This window comes from Schistocerca serialis, chromosome 3 (assembly GCF_023864345.2).
Source record: "Schistocerca serialis cubense isolate TAMUIC-IGC-003099 chromosome 3, iqSchSeri2.2, whole genome shotgun sequence".
Taxonomy (NCBI): domain Eukaryota; kingdom Metazoa; phylum Arthropoda; class Insecta; order Orthoptera; family Acrididae; genus Schistocerca; species Schistocerca serialis.
Window position 1 is genome coordinate 287539635 of NC_064640.1, and position 25377 is coordinate 287565011.

Below are 25377 nucleotides of genomic sequence, written 5' to 3' on the forward strand. Positions count from 1 at the left end.
AGGCCAACTTAGGAATACCTAATTAAATTAACAACAAGGTACCTATCCACATAGTTTAAGTTTCCAAAATTTGACTCTTAAAAGAAATTTCAATCGTTGTACTTTTGATATTTGGCTCTGTTGACTAAAGAGTTTGCCGACCTCTGGGTTGCCATATTCTGTCTGTATCACACACTTGCTCCACTATAATCTCTGGTACAGTGGCGGCGTTCCATGTATAAATGAAACCATCGACAAGATTAGAATAAGTAGCCTGCAAAGAGATTCTAGGCATCGACATACACTAGAAGAGAATATATTGATGGTTAACTGAATCAGACGTGGAAACTGGCAGCGTTGCCTCATCGAACGTAGTAGTTCGCTGTGGCAAGTAACCATGACGTCATAAAGTCTTTTAGTGGTCGTCACGCACAGTGAAACAGGCATACGAGATTTTAACGAAATGATCCCAAAAAGCTCGTGTGTGAAGTGTCCACCGTGTGCAGTCGTTGCATCGAGAATCTCCTCTTCACTGTGGCCCTGAGAAGACGCCGTCCTACTCGACACACACGTCAAGGCGATTAGTCTGGGAGAGAGAATAGAGGCGCTGGACATTCCAACCGAAACCATTTGGGCGGGTGAATTACAGTACGTGCCATTATACGTCGATGGCAGGCTTCAAGACGTAGAGAAGAAAATGATGCAATGAACTTTTCTTATCTACGGTGTACAGATGCAACTGTTGGCAGTATCCGAATTTGGGGACTGTATACGTGATATGGTTCACATGGCTCTGAGCACTATGGGAATTAACATCTGTGGCCATCAGTCCCCTAGAACTTAGAACTACTTAAACCTAACTAACCTAAGGACATCACACACATCCATGCCCGAGGCAGGATTCGAACCTGCGACCGTAGCAGTCACGCGGTTCCGGACTGAGCGCCTAGAACCACGAGACCACCGCGGCCGGCTATACGTGATATAAAAGAACAAGATGAGTGGTATATCGCCGTGGTCATTCAGACAGGGGACGTTGGGACCTAGCAATTCTTCGCCTATAGTTACCAAATGGGGACCTCGATCTGTGCCTGTTTGCTTCGACAAACATTTCGTGTCGAGTGTGACCCGACATCAATCATTTAAACCACTGCGTCAATCATATCAAGGATTTGCGGGTGGCTTTGAGCAGCTACGGATCCTTGTGGCTGTCCATCACTTAAAAAACGTGATGAGTTCTTGCTAAGACAAGCTGTCATGTTCATTTGCTAGAAAAGAAATGCTGAACACTTTTGTGAACTGTTTATAATTCAACTATCTGATAGTTCTATAGAGACACAGTACACAGAATCTACTTCCGTGCGAGGAGATATAGCCGCATAGATATAGAGTCATACAGTTACTGAAACTCGGCCCAGACATTTTAATTTGAATTTTCCGTTGTTTTACTACTCTACTTATGTATAATGGTGGTAGTATCTGCCAATTCGTTCTGCAATTCTTATCATATCTGAGCAGCTATTCTGTATTTCACAGCCTCAGTGTGGACTTGATATGGAACAATAATAAAACACAGAGAATGATGGCACTTCTACCGTCCACCTTTACATGGCAGACACTGAAGCATACTTGTCGATCTTGCCTGTAGCCATGACATACACGCCAGCGCTATCCACGAAATGGTGCGGGTTATAGAGTCAGCACATAAAAGATATTTTTGTTTTCACCTGGCGATATCTTCTTGGGAAACTATGTCAGCGTTACTCAGCGAGGAATTATTCACCAAAAGCTCCAAAATAAGCGCATGCACAATAGTTTTTTGGAAACTCATTCGAACATTTACCTACTCAGTTACGTCTTCTGCGGCCTTCTGGAGACAGTAAATGCCTTTGAAGCAACAGAGCTCTAAGCATCTTACATGAACTTTCATGAGTTTTAATGCACTTTGACTGCTTTACTTGAGGTTGTAAAATAATGTTCGGAGCTTTATAGGTATAAATACACCTAACGTTCGCTAATGTCTTCTCTGCAGCACCGACAAATACACATGTGACTTGACTGAAACGAGCTTTACGCCACAGACTGGGTATATGGAATTACACGAAAGATTCCAATTACAGAACTTTACATGATTTTTGACTCTGAGAATTCTGTGTGATTTGGAGCCCCATGTGTTGGAGCTAGAGCATCTGAACGTCGTGGCATGGAATCAAAGAGGTCGTGGGTATGTTCCTAGGAGGTCTCCATGAAGTTTGTGTACGAGGCCGCAAAGCATAAATAATGGTTTTAGGGAACAGAGAATAGATGCGTCAACCAAGGGGTTGTCAACGGTCAACCACATAGGACACAGGACGAGGCACCAAACAGACTGGAAAATGAACATGGAAAAAGGGACGTCGCAGTAGCTTCAACCTCCGACCGTAGCGATCGCGCGGTTCCAGACTGAAGCGCCAAGAGCCGCTTGGCCACTTCGGCCGGCGATACAGACAGAGCAAAGCAAGAGTTCTGTAGCTGTCTCAGTGCCATAGTTGCAATACAATGTTGTATTTCATAAAGTAAGTTCCAAATTGTATTCTAAAATACATTCCATAATTTTCACGTATCTTGTCCATTGGTCTTCTAGTGTTTGAACAAGAGGCTAAAGTCGCAACAGTACTTCTCAAATAGGTTTATTAAGAACTTCACAGGTGAAGCATTCTGGGTGCAGAACATTGTATCGGCAAGTGCTTTCAATTGACGTGACAAAAGTCATGAGATACCTCCTAATACCGTGTAGGACCTCCTCCTGGCCTGCGTAGTGCAGCAACTCGACGTGGCATGGACGCAACAAGTCGTTGGAAGTCCACTGCAGAAATATTGAGCAATTCTGCCTTTATAGCCGTCCATAAATGCGAAAGTGTTGCCCATGTAGGATCTTGTGCACGAACTGATCTCTCGATTATGTTCCATAAATGTTCGGTGGGATTCATGTCGGACAATCTGAATGGCCAAAACATTCTATCGAATAGTCCAAAATGTTCTTCGATCAATGACGAACAATTGTGGCATGATGACATGGCGCATTACCACGCATAAAAATTACATCGTTGTTTGGGAACATAAAGTTCATGAATGACTGCAAATGGTCAATGATCGGTTCAGTTGGATCAGGGGACCCAGTCCATACCATGTAAATACAGCCCATACTATTATTGAGCCACTATCAGCTTGCACAGTGCCCTGTTGACAACTTGGGTCCATGGTTTTGTGGGGTCTGCGACATACTCGAACCCTACCATCAGCTCGTGCCAACTGAAATCGGGACTCATCTGGCCAGGCCACGGTTACCTAGTCTTCTAGGGGTCCAACCGATATGATCTGGAGCCCAGAACAGGTGCCACGGGTGATATAGTGCTGTTAGCAAAGGCACTCACGTCGGTCGGTTGCTGTCATAACCCATTAACGCGAAATCTCGCCTCACTGTCCTAACTGATAAGTTCGTCGTACGTTCCGGATTGATGTCTGCGGTTATTTCGTGCAGTTTCGTTTGTCTTTCAGCATTGCCAACTCTACGGAAACGCCGCTGCTCTCGGTCGCTATGAGAAGACCGTCGGCCACTGCATTGTCCGTGGTAAGTGGTAATGCTTGAAATTTGGTTTTCTTGGCACACTCTCAACACTGTGGATCTCGGAATATTGAATTCATTAACGATTTCCGAAATGGAATGTCCCATGCGTCTAGCTTCAACTACCAGCGTTCAAAGTCTGTTAATTCCTGTCGCGCGGCCGTAATCACGTCGGACACTTTTTTACATGACTCACCTGAGTGCAGATGGCAGCTCCGCCAACTCACTGCTCTTTTATACCTTGTGTACGCGATGCTACCATCATCTGCATATGCCCACATCGCTGCCCCATGACTTCTGTCATCTCGTTGTATGTTGATAAATAATGGTGTTGGGTAAGCCATGCATAAATGACAGATATTCGGACTGGAAAACGTCGTGTCATACTGCTGCACTGTCTCCGAACTTGCAACAGTTGTGAGAAGTGAACAATCCCAGGAGCTCCATTCTGAACAAACTGCTTTACTAAACTAACGTTTTCAGTGTTTCCTTAGTCCTTACTTTTCTCATTTAGCACTCATCAAAAGTAATAAAGGGTGTCAGAAAGAGGTTCATCGTATTTCAAAAGACTACATCTTCTGTATGAATGAAGGTAGAACCTTGGGATAAATTTTAACTTGCACAAAGGACTACAAAATTTTTATTTTCTAATAAACCATTCTATTTTACAAGGGTATATCTCCTACACACATGCACTTACAACCCTGGGGCAGTCTTTATAATCACGTTTAGAATCAAAGTTCCAAAATCACCTTTCGCATCGGCTCAATGTGTACTACGCAAGTCCCTCCCGCCGGAGGTTCGAGTCCTCCCTCGGGCATGGGTGTGTGTGCTGTTCTTAGTATATGTTAGTTTAAGTTAGTTTAAGTAGTGTGTAAGTCTAGGGACCGACGGCCTTAGCAGTTTGGTCCCTTACGAACTCACACACATTTGAATATTTTACTACGCAAGGCACAAGACAAACATCCATACAATAGTCTGACTTCTTCCATACTTTCGCGAGCATGCCTAAAGTTACTGCAACTGAGCGAGGCTGTGCAATGCTTAGCGCACTGGACTCGCATTCGGGAGGGTGACGGTTCAAATCCGTATCCTGATTTAGGTTTTTCGTGATTTCTCTTAATCACTCGAGGCAAATGCCGGGATAGTTTGTTCAAATGTGTGTGAAATCTTATGGGATTTAATTACTAAGGTCATCAGTCCCTAAGCTTACACACTACTTAACCTAAATTACCCTGAGGACAAACACACACACCTATGCCCGAGGGAGGACTCGGACCTCTGCCAGGACCAGCCCCGGGATAGTTTCTTTGAAAAGACACGGCCGATTTCCTTAGCGATAAAGCCATAAAGTTAAAGCTAACCGAGCTTGAGCTCCGTCTCTAATGATTCCGTTGTCGACGGGACATTAAAGCCTTAAGCCGTCGGCACACGGAGCGTGCATCCGAACTTTGAGCGTTGAGCGTGCCGAGTTTCTGACGTCATAGCGTGGAATAGCACGCTCGGGAGTCTTTCCGAACGTGCAGAGCAATATCTGGCATGTCAGATATTCTGAACGTGAGTCTGAGTGTTGACCAATGAGATGGCACATCGCCAACTACGTCACACGCACGCCGTCTCCCTTCAGTACAGAGTTGTGAGGCGCCATATTGGCATTCATTTCAACCTTATATGTATATACGCCGTTTCTGAGCACCAGCAAATTGAGAATCACTGGAAAACCCGTTGTTAGTTGTGAGATTCGTTCCAATAAAATAATGAGAAACATCATATTAATGGCAAAAGAATTATTGTAACGTGCGTATTATGAAAGTAGGCTATTTGAAGACAGCGACGCACTGAAGATCCACCCAAAACGCATTGTTCATCGTACAATTTGTTATAATTAAATTTCAATTAATAACATAATTATCTACGATTAACGTTTTTAGCAAGGGGTAACACAATACTTTTTACGACTAGCAGACTCTTGTTGGTTTAACGTAATGTGTAGCGTATCTGTTCGGTAATGAGTGAATGCTGAAGCGGTGGTTCCCGTCTTTACCCATCCAAATTTTTTTCCCTAACATTCGCGTTTTTATTTAGTTCTAATGCTTTATTATTAGTTTAATGTAAGTATATACTATAATATTTGATGTTATGTAAATATAAGTTCACCTTTTTTTGAGGGGTGACATTGTTCGATTGGCTTAATTACAGGACAGCTTGCGCTACTTGTATAAAGATATTTTGCTCGTTTTTCTTTTACGCCTCGTAATTCACATGTTGCAAAGATTCTGCTACTGGGTAGGAACAGTGATCGAGTAAGACTGACCTTGGGGTTTTACCAAAATGTGGGAATGATGAAATAATGTTTATCTTATGCGGAGAAGTATTCCAAATTTGTACCGCACTGTTTGTAATGGAACTTTTGTAAGCCTGTGTCCTTACAGATTGAACATAGTACTTTCCTTTCCATGGACGATGGAGGAAATGTGCGTTTTAATAGAATTTTACGCGCGCCCGTTGAGTAAACGAACTAGAAACATCCTTCAAACTGCCGCTAGAGTGCGTTGCGATCGCGTATACGACGTTGGGGCCCACGTACCGTACGCACAAGTCGCATCGTTCCTGAGCGTTCAGCAGCACGTTGAACTTGGCACGCTCAACCTTAACGTTCGACAGCACGGTCCGTGTGCCGACGTTATTAGTCTTCCTCCCTTCCTTCCTTCCTTCACTGTATTTACGTCGCACAGTTGTGACTGACTTTCATTTGTCGAAACGGAGAACGCAAAGCACCTTTTGTTGTTGTAGTGTTATCACCATCTCGACTCGAAGTAAATTGGATAATAACTGAGCGAGTCCGCAGCTCGTGATCGTTCGGTAGCATTCTCGCTTCCCGCGCTCCGGTTCCCGGGTTCGATTCCCGGCGGGGTCAGGGATTTTCTCTGCCTCGTGATGACTGGGTGTTGTGTGATGTCCTTGGGTTAGTTAGGTTTAAGTAGTTCTAAGTTCTAGGGGACTGATGACCATAGATGTTAAGCCCCAAAGTGCTCAGAGCCATTTTATTTGAGTGGGCGAGCGAGGCTCATACCAGCAACCACACGAACACGCAGCTTACAACTGGTACCAAGGTAAATTCTTAGTTGCTATGCGTAAGCTGAAATTCGCCCCAAAATTTCTGTCTTCATTCATGTAGAACATATGGTCTTGCGAATTCGAATGAATCTTTTTGAAATAGCCTGCATAGTTATTATTTTATTCATAGCTCTTATTTTTTCAGTAACTGTAGTATATACAGGGTGTTCGGAAATCCCGTTGTTAACTTTTAGAGAGGAGCGAGTACACAATATAGGGTGTATCGAAAAGGACTTTACAACTCTGAAAACTCATAGTGATGTATTCATTTCACCTACAAACATGGTTTTGGTGTCATTTTATGGCAAAATACATCAACTTTTTTGCCACATACCTAAACAGTTTGAAAGTGACTTCCATTGGTTGACACTCATCTCATCTGAAGTCGATTTCTTGTCAAACTCACTGCAGCATCTCAGGCGTGACTTGTTTAGTTGCGAGGTTGATTCTTGTACTGCTCTCTGACAGAGAAGCTAGTAAGGGTGGAACAACCAAGGTGTTCTTGACGATTCCTCGAAAGAAAAAGTTAAGAGGTAGGCGGTTGGGGCCATGCAATTGGCGCATCTCGGCGCATTCATTTACATGGAAAGCAGACATTTTGGATATCCTAGAAGTCTTACCAAACAGTCAAACCTTAAATTTTCCTTCAAGATGACACCCTTACTTAGTATGTAGGTCGTATGAATAAGCTTTTTTTTTTAAAAAAAAAGTACACCCTATGTTTTGAATAGGAACCCCTGTTAGTTAGTTTGTGTAACGCGTCCACTACCGTTGCGGGAAAGAGACCTGGTATGCAGTAGGGTAGTGCGATCGCCGGATTTCTTCTTGTGGGGTCGCATGTCGCATGCAAAGTTTAATTTATGAGACTTCTTTAGAGACAGAGGAAGATCTGCTGGCACGAGTTCTGGCCGCTGCACTAGAGACAACAGGTGGGATAGTGAGTGTGTGCCAGCACATGCTTCGTAGGTACAATGTCTGAAAACGTTGGTGGTCGCAACATCGAGCTACTGTTGTAATGTATCAGTACTGTTCTATACGTACAGTACGTTGAATTATTTTTTTTTTTTTTGGAATGAAGTAAAAACATAACGTTTTAAGTGTTAACACAAACAAATATGCTAAAGTGATAAATGGATTCTTTCGAATTGTTACTTAATAATTGTACTCCGTCACGTCTAATGTATTTCCTCGAGCAGAAGTGGGTGAGTTAAACAACTGTACTGAAACAGTCGTAGAATGGAAACGGTACTTTCCCGGACGTGGATTCCTATTCAAAATATTACGTACTCACTCCACTCTAAAAGTCTTAGAACTTTGTAACGGGAATTTCCGTATATCCTATATTTCAGAATAAAATTCAGTAGTCAGTTACACAGATATTTATATTTCGCTTTCCAGTTTTCAACAAATTAATTTGTCATCTTAAAAATACTACAAAATTAGGGATACTTTAAATCACCAGACATTGGTTATACATTTAAGCAAAGTGTAAGAAGCATGCTGCAGAAACTTATTTAGTGTTTGTTTAGTAGATGTCAATATCTGTTTCCCAGAAGCATAATTCCATGAGCTGACCGAAACTGTACATATTGTACTTGATTACTTTAAACACAGATTGACAGATTGATAATTTACACTAAATGAATCACGTCTGTGTACATGTCAAGCTGTTGTGGCAGCGAGGAACACATATAAAACCATATAAAAAGTATAACTAAAGTGGGTAAGGAAGTTATATGTAATACATTTGAAACATATGGCATCTCTTTTAAAATGTAAAAATTAGCCCATTCCTTTTAGGTATTAGAAATATGTGCCGTGTTTTCTAAATTTATTATATATAGCTTCCTTGTATACCTCAGCTATACTTTTTATATGCTTTTATATATGTTCTCTGCTGCTTACACAACAGCTTAATGTGATTCATTTGCTGCAAATTACCAGCTTCTCAATCTGTGTTTACAATAATCACAGACAGTATGTTCAGTTTTGGGTATGATATGGTGTCATGCTTCTGTGGCAGATATATCGACGTCTGCTAAACCAATACACACTTTTTGTACTCTGTATAAATGTGTGCAAAGGTCTAATTATTTATAATACTCCTAATCTTGTAGGCTTCTGACCGTGGTAAATAACTTGTTGAAATCGGGAAAGCGAAATAAAACTGACTATTGAATCTTATTCTGAAGCCTTGTGTAATTACTTATGCTTACTCTAATTTTCGCGTCTTCGTGAATTTGTTCTGAAGAATAATATCGATCTTACTTTTACATTCTATAAGATAGCATGTGTCATGCTGTGTAAACAACTAGTAGAAAATATTGGAGCAAAAATATTTAAAATATCATAATAAACCGAAATAGAAATATTTTAATTCATAGCCTCCGCTAAAGAAAACCGTATTCATTATCCTGTTGCTAGCACTCGTATTAGAAACTGAGTGGTAATCGTGAAAGTGTCAGAGGGACAAAAACGTATGTTGCAGAACGGGGAAACTTTCATCTTTGTGGACGGGAGTGGATCTGTCCAGTGCTACTCCCAGAAATTAGTCTAATGGTTCAAATGGCTCTGAGCACGATGGGACTTAACTGCTGTGGTCATCAGTCCCCTAGAACTTAGAACTACTTAAACCTAACTAACCTAAGGACATCACACACATCTATGCCCGAGGCAGGATTCGAACCTGCGACCGTAGCGGTCGCGCGTTTCCGGACTGTAGCGCCTAGAACCGCTCGGCCACTCCGGCCTGCAGAAATTAGTCTAAAATATTTACTAGAATTTACACACATTCTCTACCTTTACGCGAACGGAATATACTATAACTATATCCTTTAGTTTACATGTTTTGCAGACATAAGAATAAAATACGTATAAAACTTATTTGACAACGATAGGTTTCGTCCATGAAGTGTTTCTTTCAAGAGTTTCTTGTATGCAATGAGTACATTTTGGTAAACACTGATATATTTTCCGTTGAGTTGACTTGTCTAGCATATTCTTTACTATATTTGTGTTGATTTTATTTTTGCCTGCAAAGAGGAGCGGTTAACTGTTTGTGATCACTTTTTTTCTATGATATTACAATTACTTGCAGTACAGCGTGCATTATGTATAAGTACTCAACTTACTGGCGACTGCTGGATTGCCTGTAAATGCACTAAAGCCAGCGGCTCCGTAGTAGAAACTTCCAGTAAACAGCGGTGTCTTCTGGAGGCTTTCCATTTTTACTCGGAACGGTATCTTGTTCTCCATCTTCACAATTTCAGGAAAAGATACAAATCTGAAACAGATAATACATTTTAGCCCCGACTGCAAAAGGAAGTTTGAGTAATATATGTCTCTCTCATGTCTTTTTTAACGAGCAAAAAACTTTCACACCAAGGTCTGTGTTACAAATTTCTACACTTGTACACATACACGTAAAAGATTTTATTCGGCTTTTGAAATTTTATTTTTATCACAGAATTGGCTTTTGTGTATATATATTCTTTCCAATGAAGAGTCAGTAACATTTTCTGTAAAAAAAATCTGTACAAGTATTACTGGTTCAGGACGCCAGTGAACAGTTATCTATGTTGGTTCGCATGAAACATTGCACGTGCTTCCACTTTCCGTACTCGAATTTCGGTGTTTCAGTATGTGGTGTTCACATATTCGTAAGCTGGGTTGCCTATCTTCAAGTGTATGAACATTTTCTCGGCCAGTTTTATTTTGCCCGTCTTGTACATGTAGTGCTCTGCAGCTCACAAATATTGAAAATATGTGGTTGTTATATACTGCATACATAGATGTAATATGCCCAAATGAGTGTATTTTTATTTTGTTTTATTTTATTGACGGAGTAATATCGGGTATATGACCATTTACAGCGAAATATTACAAATATGAATTTTTTAGCACACGCAGAAGACATTCATAAGAAGATTGCCATGTTCATATGCCTAGATAATTACATGTATATTATTAGTAAATATCTACGCCTCAACTACAATAATGTGCGTTGTAGTCGTGCTCGGTTACAATTGCGCCTTCCCGCTGCGGTACCACACTGTTAATATTTTGTGCATATCTTGTGACCAGTCTTGCTTTATGTAGCGGGCTAACCTCCAGCTTCTACAATGTGCAGTAAAACGTCGCTGTCCTGCTTCTTGTGACGTACACTCGCAGAAAATGAGAAATGAACACCACTAGAGATGTGGCATAGAAGCACGATATTGTGGGGCACTGGCCGAGGACGCCTGAGGCTATGATTCAGAATGCCGTGGTGTGAACGGTAGAAGAACAAGGTACTATGCTTGAAAGCAATGAGCAAAAAAATAAATGTACTTGACTTACCGAAAGAGTGGCCTGTTTGTTTCGAGCGTCGTGCTGGATAAGTCAGCACTGTAGGAAGGTGTGTATACTCATCGACCTGATTCCAGAGAGTGTAAGGGTACAGATTCTCTCGGTCACAGCATGCCACTAGCAAGGCAATTAAGGACTGATGTAGATATCAGAGTATTACGTAGGACTATCAGGAACTTCTTGCCGGAAGCTCACTGTGAGAACAGGTATCGCTAGTTAGGTTTCCATTCTGATTTCGTCTCAGCGCGGCCACCTTTCAGTGTTTTTTTTTTTTTTTATTTTTTTTTAAATGTCAAGTTCCGTAGGACCAAATTGAGGAGAAAATCTCCAAGGTCATGGAACGTGTCAGTACATGAACTTACAACATAAAAGTAATAACAGATAAAAATAAATGTTCATGAACCTGAAAGAAAATCAGTCCATACGTTCAAGCAAACGCTATCAGCAATACAATGAGAATCAGCTTAATTTTTCGAGGAACTCCTCGACAGAATAGACGGAGTGACTCATGAGGAAACCCTCCAGTTTCGATTTGAAAGCACGTGGATTATTGCTAAGATTTTTGAATTCGAGTGGCAGCTTATTGAAAATGGATGCAGCAGTATACTGCACACCTTTTTGCACAAGAGTTAAGGAAGTCCGATCAAAATGCACGTTTGATTTCTGACGAGTATTAACCGAGTGAAAGCTGCTAATTGTTGGAAATAAACTAATATTGGTAACAAGAAACGACAATAAGGAATATACATATTGAGAGGCCAATGTCAAAATACCCAGACTTGTGAACAGAGGTCGACAAGAGGTTCGTGAACTCACACCACTTATTGCCCAAACCGCCCGTTTCTGAGCCAAAAATATCCTTCTAGAATGGGAAGAGTTACCCCAAAACATAATACCATACGGCATAAGTGAATGAAAATAAGCAAAGCAGACTAATTTACGTGTCGAAAAATCACTCACTTTCGACACCGTTCGAATAGTGAAAATGGAAGTATTAAGTCTTTGAACAAGATCCTGAACATGGGCTGTCCACGACAGCTTACTATCTATATGAACACCTAGGAATTTGAACTGTTCAGTTTCACTAATCATATGCCCGTTCTGTGAGATTAAAACGTCAGGTTTTGTTGAATTGTGTGTTAGAAACTGTAAAAACTGAATCTTACTGTGATTTAACGTTAGTTTATTTTCTACAAGCCATGAACTGAGGTCATGTACTGCACTACTTGAAACCGTGTCAATGTTGCACACAACATCCTTCACTACCAAGCTAGTGTCATCAGCAAACAGAAATATTTTAGAGTTACCCATAATATTAGAGGGCATATCATTTATATAAATAAGGAACAGGAGCGGCCCCAACACTGATCCCTGGGGTACCCCCCACTTGACAGTACCCCACTCAGATCCCACATCACAGCCGTTATCAACATTGTGAATAATGACCTTTTGCTGCCTGTTGTTAAAGAAAGAGGTGAACCAATTGTGAACTACTACCCTTATTCTGTAATGGTCCAACTTCTGGAGCAATATTGTGAGATCAACACCGTCAAATGCCTTTGTTAACTCAAGAAATACGCCAAGCGTTCGAAACTTTTTATTTAGCCCATCCAGTACCTCACAGAGAAAAGAGAATATAGCATTTTCAGTTGTCAAACGACTTCTAAAGCCGAACTGTACATTTGATAGCAAATCGTGTGATATAAAATGATCAATTAACCTTACATACACAGCCTTTTCGATAACTTTTGCAAACACTGATGGCATAGAAATAGGTCTAAAATTATCTACATTATCCCTTTCCCCCTTTTTATAAAGCGGCTTTACTACTGAATACTTTAATCGCTCAGGAAACTGACCATTCCTAAAGGAAAAATTATAAATATGGCTAAATACAGGGCTAACATGTGCAGCACAGTACTTTAATATTCTACTAGACACTCCATCATAACCATGAGAGTCCTTAGTCTTCAGTGATTTAATTATTGACTCAATCTCCCTCTTGTCTGTATCACAGAGGAGTATTTCAGACGTCAATCTCGGAAAGGCATTTGCTAAGAAATTTATATGATTTCCCGTAGAAGCTAAATTTTTATTTAATTCAGCAGTAATGCTCAGAAAATGGTTGTTAAATACTGTACATATATCTGATTTATCAGTAACAGAAATATTATTACTGCGAACTGACTTTATATCATCAACCTTGTGCTGCTGACCAGACACTTCCTTCACAACTGACCATATGGCTTTAATTTTATCCTGTGAATTAGCTATTCTATTTGCATACCACATACTTTTTGCCTTGCTAATAACATTTTTAAGCACCTTACAATACTGTTTGTAATGGGCTACTGTAGCTTGATTGTGACTACTTCTAACATTTTGATATAATTCCCGCTTTGTTCTACATGATATCCTTATCCCACTAGTCAGCCAACCGGGCTGTCCATTACTGCTAGTACCCCGTTTAGAATGTTCTAATGGAAAGCAACTCTCAAAGAGCATGAGAAATGTGTTATGGAAAGCATTGTATTTATCAACTATATTATCGGCACTATAAACATCTTGCCACTCTCGTTCCTTGGCAAGTTTTGAAAAACTCTCTATTGCTGTTGGATTAACTTGCCTACGTAGTTTGTAATTAAATACGACATTGGTTTGAGTACAAAAACCTTTTAGTGTTAAAATTTGTGCATCATGGTCTGGAAGGCCATTCACCCTTTTACTAACAGAATGCCCATCTAGTAATGAAGAATGAATAAAAATATTGTCTATGACTGTGCTACTGTTCCCCTGCACCCTAGTTGGAAAAAACACAGTTTGCGTCAGATCATATGAACTTAGGAGATCTACCAACATCCTTTTTCTCGCACAATCATGTACAAAATTAATATTGAAGTCACCACATGACTACTGTCTGGTACTTCCTACAAAGTGAATCAAGAACCCTCTCTAGCTTAAACAAAAATGCTCTGAACTCGGAGTTAGGGGACCTATAAACAACAGCAATTAGAAGTTTAGTTTCACTAAATTCAACTAATGCTGCACAACTTTCAAATATCTGTTCAGTGCAGTGTCGTGATACGTCTATGGACTCAAATGAAATACTGTTTTTTACGTACAGAGCCACTCCCCCACCCCGCAAGGAACTCCTTGAGAAACAGCCAGCTAATCTGTAGCCTGGTAAAGGAAACCTCTGTATTATCAAATTATTTAAGTGGTGCTCTGATATACCAATAATTTAAGAGTTGACATCTATTAGCAGTTCACTAACTTTATCTCTAATACCTCTTATATTTTGATGAAATATACTAATTCTTTCTCTACTTGGAAACATTACATCCCCTGGAGGTGAGCCCTTAGTTAGAGGCACTTCCTTTAAGCAGGTATACCTTTCAGCTGACTTCAGTCTAAAAAAGGTGCAGCTCTAACACCAACTACTACGGGAATTTTTCCATGAGTGATACCCACCACCCACTACACTGTCACCTATAAGCTTAGCCAGCCTCCCCTTCCCATACCTATTGAGGTGCAGGCCATGCCTAGTGAAACCCCATCTATTGATAGACCCAACTGGCACCACTGAGATGTCATCCATGCCCTCCGCCATCAGTGTTCTCCCCAGCCCCACATTACCGCGCCTAACAGCCGCATTAAGGTGAGGCCGATCATGACGCTGAAACAGTTGCACGAAATGCACATTAGTGCCACCAGTTTGAGTAGCTATCTTAACCAAGTCACCAATGACATCATATTCCCCGTCCCTATCGAGACTGTTCCTTGCTTCACTCACTATCAGTACCTGATCCTCTTTCGTAAAATTCTTACATACCTCCCCTATGCTTTCAGTCACCTGAGGCAACCCTGCACTAGGCTTCACAATGATGGTGACCTGGTACTCACTCCCCAACACTTCCTGCAACTGCTGGCGCACACCTCTACCGTGGGAACTACCTAGCAGCAGAACCTTCTTTCTGCTAGACTTTGCAACTAACCTAGGCCTCCTAATTGCTGAGGACTGCTGCAAGTTACCCACATCTACGGCTACACGAAGCTCCTCTCCACTCAACTCTGACAGTTGGTCGTATCTATTGCATCTATGCAAAGTAAAACTGTCTGAATACCTTCTCTTCCTAGCTACCTTCTTGCCAACTGCCAGTTCCCATTCCCCACCACCCTTCACCCTCCTCAACCTATCTAGTTCCTCCTTTGCGCATTGTAACTGCACCTGAAGGGCACAGATCTTACGCTCCTGCTCCTTTATTAACTTGTTTCTACTACAGATTCTACATTCCCAGGAGAGGATCTCCCTAAAATGACCACTGGATTCCCCACTGCATTCCCCCCAATGAAAATACTTTGAACAAATCCCACACCGTAATCCACAACTCACAAACCTACGACAGAGCCCACACGTTTCACTCATGGTAAAATTTTACAGTTACTGAAAAAAACTATACGTCTACGTTACCAAAGATCAGTTACACCAGTAGAACTATTTAAGAACTAACAATAATGGTCTCGAAATTCTCTGCCTACTAAGAAAGCAGCTACTTGTGTTAATACTACTACAACACAGCCGATACCAATACCAGCAAAACTTCACAAAATTATTAGCTAAAGCCAAAAAATTAAAACGACCACTGTAACATTAAGCGAAGTTAAAACACTAAATGAAAATTTTACTGAAGTACTTCACTAGAAAGAATAATAAACGTCAGTTGAAAACTAAAGCACGAAATTTACTAAACGACTTCAACACACTGAAAACTCTATAAAACACAGCGAGCGAACGATTACAAAAGTTTATTAAGTCGTTATTTCGCCACAAACGGCACGCAACACCGGTGAAATCTATTAAATTTAATAACTGTATTACAGAGCACAAATAAGTTTGTCAGTACTTAGCTTATAACCGCTACAGCTGCAGTGCACGCCGCAAAATGTAAACACACTCAAACTACAAACAGAAAATACTACAGGCCTGGTTGTATCACGAGCCATAGCGTACAAATACCGTAATTGGTATTTTTGGTGATCATTTACTGAACAATACGAGATGCATACAGAATATAAACAAGCCAGTTTAGTCGACATTCCTACACAGGGAGATGTGCTATACAGCCAGGTAATGGACGTGCGCATGCAATGTGCGTAACCCAACACGATCACTAGATCTGTCCGCAACTGAGCAAATGTCTGTCATAATGGAAAGCCTTCTGTGACGCATCTTAGTAGACGAAGTGCTCTGAATAATTTCTCTATAGTCCTGGCTAGTTTTATATACCATTCGTATTGCATCGAGTGTCCACATATCCTTCGATGCTCCTTCCTTTCATAGAAAAAAGGTCACAATATTCGGTCACTCAGCACGTATCTACTCAGCTAACTAAGTAACTCGACAAACTCATATAACGTGAAGTATTCGCAATACTGGTTTGCGAATATGGACAACCATCAGCTGTATAAAAGAATGACGACAGTGAAAAGTTGTTCCACACCGGGACTTGAACCCGGATTTCCCGCTTATCGCGAGATGTCACCTTACCTTTCTCTGCTATTGGTCCGGGCGAACGTCATACGACGCCTGTTCTAGGCTGATCGTTGAACATTTCACTCAGCTTTTTTTTATTACAGAGGGCAGCCAGCCCTGTGACCAAACACGCTCACCTACATTGGCGGCATACCATTAGGCTATCCGAGCATGGCTCACGGCCAGACCCAAACTTTCGAATGTCGTCAGCCATGTGGGAGAGTTAGCTGCATTCCGTAAACAGCTAGAAGCTGCGTTGGCTACCGTCGACAAGCTTCTAGCTAATGCTCAAAGTTGTGGTGACGTCGGGGCGCCAATGACGAGGCCTGCGACACCTTTGGTGCGCTGGAAACCCTGGTGACCAGGACGTCGCTACGGCTTCTGACACGCAACATCTGACCGGTCCGTCCTCAATCCAGAGTGGGTGACAGACAGTGGTGGGTTCGCGGGTTACTGGGCGGAAGATGAATGAAGGAGCAGGCCGTTCGGCTGGCTCCCTACGTCTTACGAACACTTACGAGGTGCTACCCAGTGTTGACGATAACTCTGAGCCAGCACGGGATGCCTCTACTTTTGGGCCAGCTGTCGATTTTCCTGCCCAGTCCGGACAAGTACAGAGGGTGGGTATGCCTGTCATTGGGAGCTCCAATGTTAGATGGGTGATGGAACCCCTCAGGGAGATAGCAGGCAAGGCGGGAAAGAATTCCAGTGTGCATTCGGTATGTTTGCCGGGAGATCTCATTCGTGATGTGGCAAGAGGCCCTGCCGGTGGAAATCGAACTCACTGGGTGCAACCGGCTGCATGTACTGGCACATGTCGGCACGAATGACGCCAGCTGCTTGGTTTCTGAGACCATCCTCGGCTCCTTTCGGCGGTTGGCTGATTTAGTGAAGGCAACTAACAACGCACGCAGGTTGCAGGCTAAGCTGTCTATTTGTAGCATCGTACCCAAGGTTGATCGCGGTCCTCTTGTTTGGAGCAGAATGGAAGGTCTAAACCAGAGGCTCAGACGACTCTGCGACGGTATTTGATGCGAATTTATCGACCTCCGCTATCGGGTGCAGAATTGTAGGGTTCTCCTTAATAGGTCGGGCGTGCACAACACGCATAAAGCGGCTACTGGGGTACCGGAGTACGTGTGGCGTGCACATGTTTTTTTTTTTAGCTTAGAGAAACGCTCCCTTGGGATCAAAGACGATTAGCCTGTTAAATCAGCCACAGTGACCTCAGAGAATTTTGGTTCTCGCAGATCAGAGATAGAAAAGATTAATATGATTTTAGTAAACTGCAGGAGCAGTCAAGGAAAGGTTCCAGAGTTAGTATCGCTTACTGAAGGTTATAATGCACAGACAGTATTGGAAACAGAAAGCTGGTTGAAACAAGACGTCAATGACAACGATATCCTAAGTTCAGACTGGAATGTTTATCGTAAGGATAGGTTAGCCGCCAATGGTGGCGGCATGCTTACCGCAGTAAAAAACTCGATAAAATCTAGCGAGGTTATCACGGATTCCGAATATGAATTAATTTGGGAGAAACTGAGTGTCAAAGAACGGTCAAAAATGGTGATCGGATGCTTTTATAGACCACTTGGGTCAGGATTTGTAGTTGTAGAGCGCTTCAGACAGGACTTGCAGAATATAATTAGTAATTTTCCTGATCATGCCGTTGTAATAGGAGGTGACTTCAAATTACCAGGTATCGATTGGGAGTGTTATGCCATCAAAACTAGTGTCAGAGACAGGGATTCGTGTGGCATTGTTCTGGATGTATTGTCCGAAAATTACCTTGAGCAGATAGTTAGATAACCAACTCGTGATGGTAACGTCTTAGACCTCCTGGCAACAAACAGACATGAATTTATCGAATCAGTTAACGTAAGGAAGGTATCATTAATCATAAGGCAGTGGCAGCATCTATGACGACAGGTCCTACAAGGAATGGTAAGGAAGGTAGGAAGATATATTTGCACAGCAAGGGTGACAGGATACAAATTTCAGAATATCTCAGCAGTCAGCTGAGGACGAAGATGTGGAGGACAAATGGAAAAAATTCAAAGGCATCGTTCAATATGTCCTAGACAAGTATGTTTCGAGTAAGGTTTTAAGGGATGGAAACAATCCACCGTGGTTTAATAGCCGTGTTAGAAAAGCGCTACGTTGAAAAAGAGCACTTCATTTCAGATTCAAGAGAAGTAAAAACCTAGCTGAGAAACAAAAGCCGAACGAAGCGAAAATGAGCGTAAGGGGAGCAATGAGAGGAGCGTTCAATGATTTTGAATGTAAGACGTTGTAAACCGACCTGAGTAAAACCCATAAGAGATTTTGGTCATATGTAAAATCAGTAGTTGAGTCAAAATCACCTATTCATTCTCTCAGCGACCCCACCGGCACCGAAGCGGAATATAACAGAGCGCCGAAATACTGAATTCGGTCTTCCGAAGTTGTTTCACCGCGGAAGATCGTAGAACTGTCCCTTCTTTCAATCGTCGTGCGACCGTCGACACGGCAGGTAATGAGATAACCGATCGCGGAATTGAAAAGTAGCTACAATCGTTTAGTAATGGAAATGCGTCAGGATCAGATGACATACGTATAAGATTCTATAAAGATTATGCGAAAGAACTTGCTCCCCTTCTAGCAGTAATTTATCGTAGATCGCTTGAGCAACGAAAGGTAGCTAACGACTGGAAAAATGCACAGGTCATTTCCGTTTTTAAGAAAGGCCGTAAGACAGACCCACACACCAATCTGTTGTAGAATTATGGAACACGTTTTATGCTCGAGAATTATGATGTTTTTGGAAAATGAACATCTTCTCTATAAAAATCAACATGGATTCCGCAAACAGAGATCCTGCGAAAGACAGCGCGCTCTGTTCCTCCATGAGATCCACAGCGCAGTGGAAAACGGCGCTCAGGTTGATGCCGTGTTTCTACATTTCAGTGAGGCATTTGACACCCTTCCGCATTGCCGTTCAATGAAAAAAAAAAGAGCTTATAGAGTATCGGAGCAGACTTGCAGTTGGATTCAAAACTTTCTTACAGACAGAACTCATCGCGTCGCTCTTAACAGAACAAAATCGACAGATATAAAGGTAATATCCGCAGTACCACAGTGAAGTGTGATAGGACCGTTGCTGTTTACAAAATATATAAATGATCTAGTAGAAACCGTTGGACGCTTTTTATGGCTATTCCCAGACGATGCGGTTGTCTACGCCGAAGTAGCAACACCAGAAGAAAGTGAGAATTTGCAGAACGACCTGCAGAGAATTTATGATTGGTGCAGGACCTGGCATTTGATCCTGAACGTAAATAAATGTAACATATTGGGCATACATAGTAAAAGAAATCCGCTACTGTACAGCTACACTATTGATGACAAACAGCGTCTGCCGTAAAATATTTAGGCGTATCTATCCAGAGCGACCTTGAGTGGGATGACCACATAAAACAGATAGTGGGAAAAGCAGACACCAGACTCAGATTCATCGGAAGAATATTAAGGAAATGTAGCTCATCCACGAAAGAAGTGGCTTATAAGGCGCTTGTTCGCCCGATTCTTGAGTATTGTTCATCTATGTGGGATCCCTATCAGATAGGACTGATGGATGGGATAGAGAAGATCCAACGAAGAGCGACGCAATTCATCACGGGATCTTTTAGCTAGCGAGAGAGCGTTACGGAGATGCTAAACATACTCCACTGGCAGACGTTACAAGAGAGGCGTTGTGCATCACGGAGAGATTTAATATTGAAATTTCGGGACAGCACTTTTCGGGAGTCGAACAACATATTACTTCCCCCCACATACATCTCGCGTATTGACCACGAGGAGAAAATTCGAGAAATTAGAGCCAATACAGAGGCTTACCGACAACCATTCTTCCCACCCACTATTCACGGGTGGAACAGGGTTGGAGGGGTCAGACAGTGGTACCGAAAGTACCCTCCGCCACACACCATTAGGTGGCTTGCGGAGTATGATGTAGATGTAGATGTAGATGTGGATGTGTCTACAACCTGAACTCGTACATTCATAATGTTGTTGTTGTTGTGGTCTTCAGTCCTGAGACTGGTTTGATGCAGCTCTCCATGCTACTCTATCCTGCGCAAGCTTCTTCATCTCCCAGTACCTACCGCAAGCTACATCCTTCTGAATCTGCTTAGTGTATTGGCTCTGAGCACTATGGGACTTAACATCTGTGGTCATCAGTCCCCTAGAACTTAGAACTACTTAAACCTAACTAACCTAAGGACATCACATACATCCATGCCCGAGGCAGGATTCGAACCTGCGACCGTAGCAGTCCCGCGGTTCCGGACTGAGCGCCGGAACCGCTAGACCACCGCGGCCGGCCGCTTAGTGTATTGATCTCTTGGTCTCCCTCTACGATTTTTACCCTCCACGCTGCCCTCCAATGCTAAATTTGTGATCCCTTGATGCCTCAAAACATGTCCTACCAACCGATCCCTTCTTCTAGTCAAGTTGTGCCACAAACTTCTCTTCTCCCCAATCCTATTCAATACCTCCTCATTAGTTACGTGATCTACCCACCTTATCTTCAGCATTATTCTGTAGCACCACATTTCGAAAGCTTCTATTCTCTTCTTGTCCAAACTGGTTATCGTCCATGTTTCACTTCCATACATGGCTACACTCCATACAAATACTTTCAGAAACGACTTCCTGACACTTAAATCTATACTCGATGTTAACAAATTTCTCTTCTTCAGAAACGATTTCCTTGCCATTGCCAGTCTACATTTTATATCCTCTCTACTTCGACCATCATCAGTTATTTTACTCCCTAAATAGCAAAACTCCTTTACTACTTTAAATGTCTCATTTCCTAATCTAATCCCCTCAGCATCACCCGATTTAATTTGACTGCATTCCATTATCCTCGTTTTGCTTTTGTTGATGTTCATCTTATATCCTCCTTTCAAGACATTGTCCATTCCGTTCAACTGCTCTTCCAAGTCATTTGCTGTCTCTGACAGAATTACAATGTCATCGGCGAACCTCAAAGTTTTTACTTCTTCTCCATGAATTTTAATACCTACTCCGAATTTTGCTTTTGTTTCCTTTACTGCTTACTCAATATACAGACTGAATAACATCGGGGAGAGGCTACAACCCTGTCTCACTCCTTTTCCAACCACTGCTTCCCTTTCATGGCCCTCGACTCTTATAACTGCCATCTGGTTTCTGTACAAATTGTAAATAGCCTTTCGCTCCTTGTATTTTACCCCTGCCACCTTCAGAATTTGAAAGAGAGTATTCCAGTTAACGTTGTCAAAAGCTTTCTCTAAGTCTACAAATGCTAGAAACGTAGGTTTTCCTTTTCTTAATCTTTCTTCTAAGATAAGTCGTAAGGTTAGTATTGCCTCACGTGTTCCAACATTTCTACGGAATCCAAACTGATCTTCCCCGAGGTCCGCTTCTACCAGTTTTTCCATTCGCCTGTAAAGAATTCGCGTTAGTATTTTGCAGCTGTGACTTATTAAACTGATAGTTCAGTAATTTTCACATCTGTCAATACCTGCTTTTTTTGGGATTGGAATTATTATATTCTTCTTGAAGTCTGAGGGTATTTCGCCTGTCTCATACATCTTGCTCACCAGATGGTAGAGTTTTGTCAGGACTGGCTCTCCCAAGGCCATCAGTAGTTCTAATGGAATGTTGTCTACTCCCGGAGCCTTGTTTCGACTCAGGTCTTTCAGTGCTCTGTCAAACTCTTCACGCAGTATCTTATCTCCCATTTCATCTTCATCTACATCCTCTTCCATTTCCATAATATTGTCCTCGAGTACATCGCCCTTGTATAAACCCTCTATATACTCCTTCCACCTTTCTGCCTTCCCTTCTTTGCTTAGAACTGGGTTGCCATCTGAGCTCTTGATATTCATACAAGTGGTTCACTTCTCTCCAAAGGTCTCTTTAATTTTCCTGTAGGCAGTATCTATCTTACCCCTAGTGAGACAAGCCTCTACATCCTTACATTTGTCCCCTAGCCATCCCTGCTTAGCCATTTTGCACTTCCTGTCGATCTCATTTTTGAGACGTTTGTATTCCTTTTTGCCTGCTTCATTTACTGCATTTTTACATTTTCTCCTTTCATCAATTAAATTCAATATTTCTTCTGTTACCCAAGGGTTTCTATTAGCCCTCGTCTTTTTACCTACTTGATCCTCTGCTGCCTTCACTACTTCATCCCTCAGAGCTACCCATTCTTCTTCTACTGTATTTCTTTCCCCCATTCCTGTCAATTGTTCCCTTATGCTCTCCCTGAAACTCTCTACAACCTCTGGTTCTTTCAGTTTATCCAGGTCCCATCTCCTTAAATTCCCACCTTTTTGCAGTTTCTTCAGTTTCAATCTGCAGTTCATAACCAATAGATTGTGGTCAGAATTCACATCTGCCCCTGGAAATGTCTTACAGTTTAAAACCTGGTTCCTAAATCTCTGTCTTACCATTATATAATCTATCTGATACCTTTTAGTATCTCCAGGATTCTTCCAGGTATACAACCTTCTTTTATGATTCTTGAACCAAGTGTTAGCTATGATTAAATTATGCTCTGTGCAAAATTCTACAAGGCGGCTTCCTCTTTCATTTCTTCCCCCCAATCCATATTCACCTACTATGTTTCCTTCTCTCCCTTTTCATACTGACGAATTCCAGTCACCCATGACTATTAAATTTTCATCTCCCTTCACTACCTGAATATTTTCTTTTATCTCGTCATACATTTCATCAATTTCTTCATCATCTGCAGAGCTAGTTGGCATATAAACTTGTACTACTGTAGTAGGCATGGGCTTTGTGTCTATCTTGGCCACAATAATGCGTTCACTATGCTGTTTGTAGTAGCTTACCCGCATTCCTATTTTCCTATTCATTATTAAACCTACTCCTGCATTACCCCTATTTGATTTTGTATTTATAACCCTGTAATCACCTGACCAAAAGTCTTGTTCCTCCTGCCACCGAACTTCACTAATTCCCACTATATCTAACTTTAACCTATCCATTTCCCTTTTTAAATTTTCTAACCTACCTGCCCGATTAAGGGATCTGACATTCCACGCTCCGATCCGTAGAATGCCAGTTTTCTTTCTCCTGATAACGACGTCCTCTTGAGTAGTCCCCGCCCGGAGATCCGAATGGGGGACTATTTTACCTCCGGAATATTTTACCCAAGAGGACGCCATCATCATTTAATCATACAGTAAAGCTGCATGTCCTCGGGAAAAATTACGGCTTTAGTTTCCCCTTGCTTTCAGCCGTTCGCAGTACCAGCACAGCAAGGCCGTTTTGGTTAATGTTACAAGGCCAGATCAGTCAATCATCCAGACTGTTGCCCCTGCAACTACTGAAAAGGCTGCTGCCCCTCTTCAGGAACCACATGTTTGTCTGGCCTCTCAACAGATACCCCTCCGTTGTGGTTGCACCTACGGTACGGCCATCTGTATCGCTGAGGCACGCAAGCCTCCCCACCAACGGCAAGGTCCATGGTTCATGGGGGAAGACATTCATAATATATGTTCCAATACAGGGGAGACATTTTACTTAAAAGCCACTTTCCCGGTGTCAGCGGGTGAATATGATATTACAGTGCCTGTGTTGTTCACAAGTAAGATGCGCCGTACTTCTGAACAACACAGCCACTGCAATATCATATCGGACTCATATAACCGTTTCTAAGCACAAACTCTTCATTTTCAGCAGGCCATGATACGCGTGATGTAGCCGATGGAGGAAGCTACCAAATCCGTTGTTATGTTAGAAGAGTCACGTTTATTCTTGTTTATGTAGCGCGCTTGTCATTATTTGTACGGTAGACTTAAGCAAGCCTTCAATGAGAACTGCGTACAATATGTGGCGTAAGCTGGAAAAGAATACAAAATGTTATGGAAGTACTGTAACCATGCAGTAATGGGTATTGGGTTTCGGAAAATAACGCATGAACCAGAAAGAATTTATGGGTATCAGACATTTCAAATCGGAGGTCATTACGCTTAAGATCTTTTCTGTTGGCTCAGCAACTATTTTAAGATGGCATATTATTTGCGATAGTTTTCCCAGACGTCATAAGCCAGAACATTATTACCACCGACCTACTATCGATATAAACTCGTCCTCACCTGACGAGGAATGACTGCTAGTCAAACACACGCACGGTGCATGTAACATTAGTGAGCGTGCTGTCCGCGGGTAGAATGGGGAAGGCGCGCAATCTATATGAGTTTGACCGAGGGCAAATAGTGATGGCCTGGAGGCTCGGTACGAGCATTTCGGCAACTGCACGACTTGTCGGGTGTTCGAGGAGTGCTGTGGTGAGTGTCTACAACACGTGGCGAAACGAAGATAAAACCACGTACAGACGTCATGGTGTTGGGCGACCACCCCTCATCACAGATATCGGACGTAGTAGATTGGCCAGACTGGTAAAACAGGACAGGCGGTGAACTGTGGCGGAACTAACATCAGACTTTAATGATGGGCAGAGTACAAGTGTGTCTGAACACACAGGTCACCGAACATTCCTAACGATGGGTCTGCGCAGCAGACACATGCATGTCCAACGTTAACACCACGACATCGGTAACTACGACTGAAATGGGCACATGACCATCGGCTGTGGACGTTGGCGCAGTGGCAGAGTGTTGTATGGTCTGATGATTCCCGACAACTTCATCATGCCGATGGGAGGGCGCGAATCCATCATCTTCCAGGGAAACAGCTCCTTGATACCTGTACTGCGGGACAGAGAGTTGGTGGCACCAGC

The 25377-nt window shown here is 42.2% G+C and overlaps 1 protein-coding gene across 1 annotated transcript in view; it reads right to left on the reverse strand.

Annotated features, from left to right (window-relative positions):
* The window catches only part of LOC126471590 (ETS-related transcription factor Elf-1-like), a 163277-nt gene that overhangs the window by 13584 nt on the left and 124316 nt on the right, over window positions 1–25377 (reverse strand). The window contains exon 3 of the mRNA XM_050099826.1: window positions 9832–9983. Within this exon, the coding sequence (XP_049955783.1) occupies window positions 9832–9983 (152 nt within the window). The remainder of the gene's footprint in view (window positions 1–9831; window positions 9984–25377) is intronic.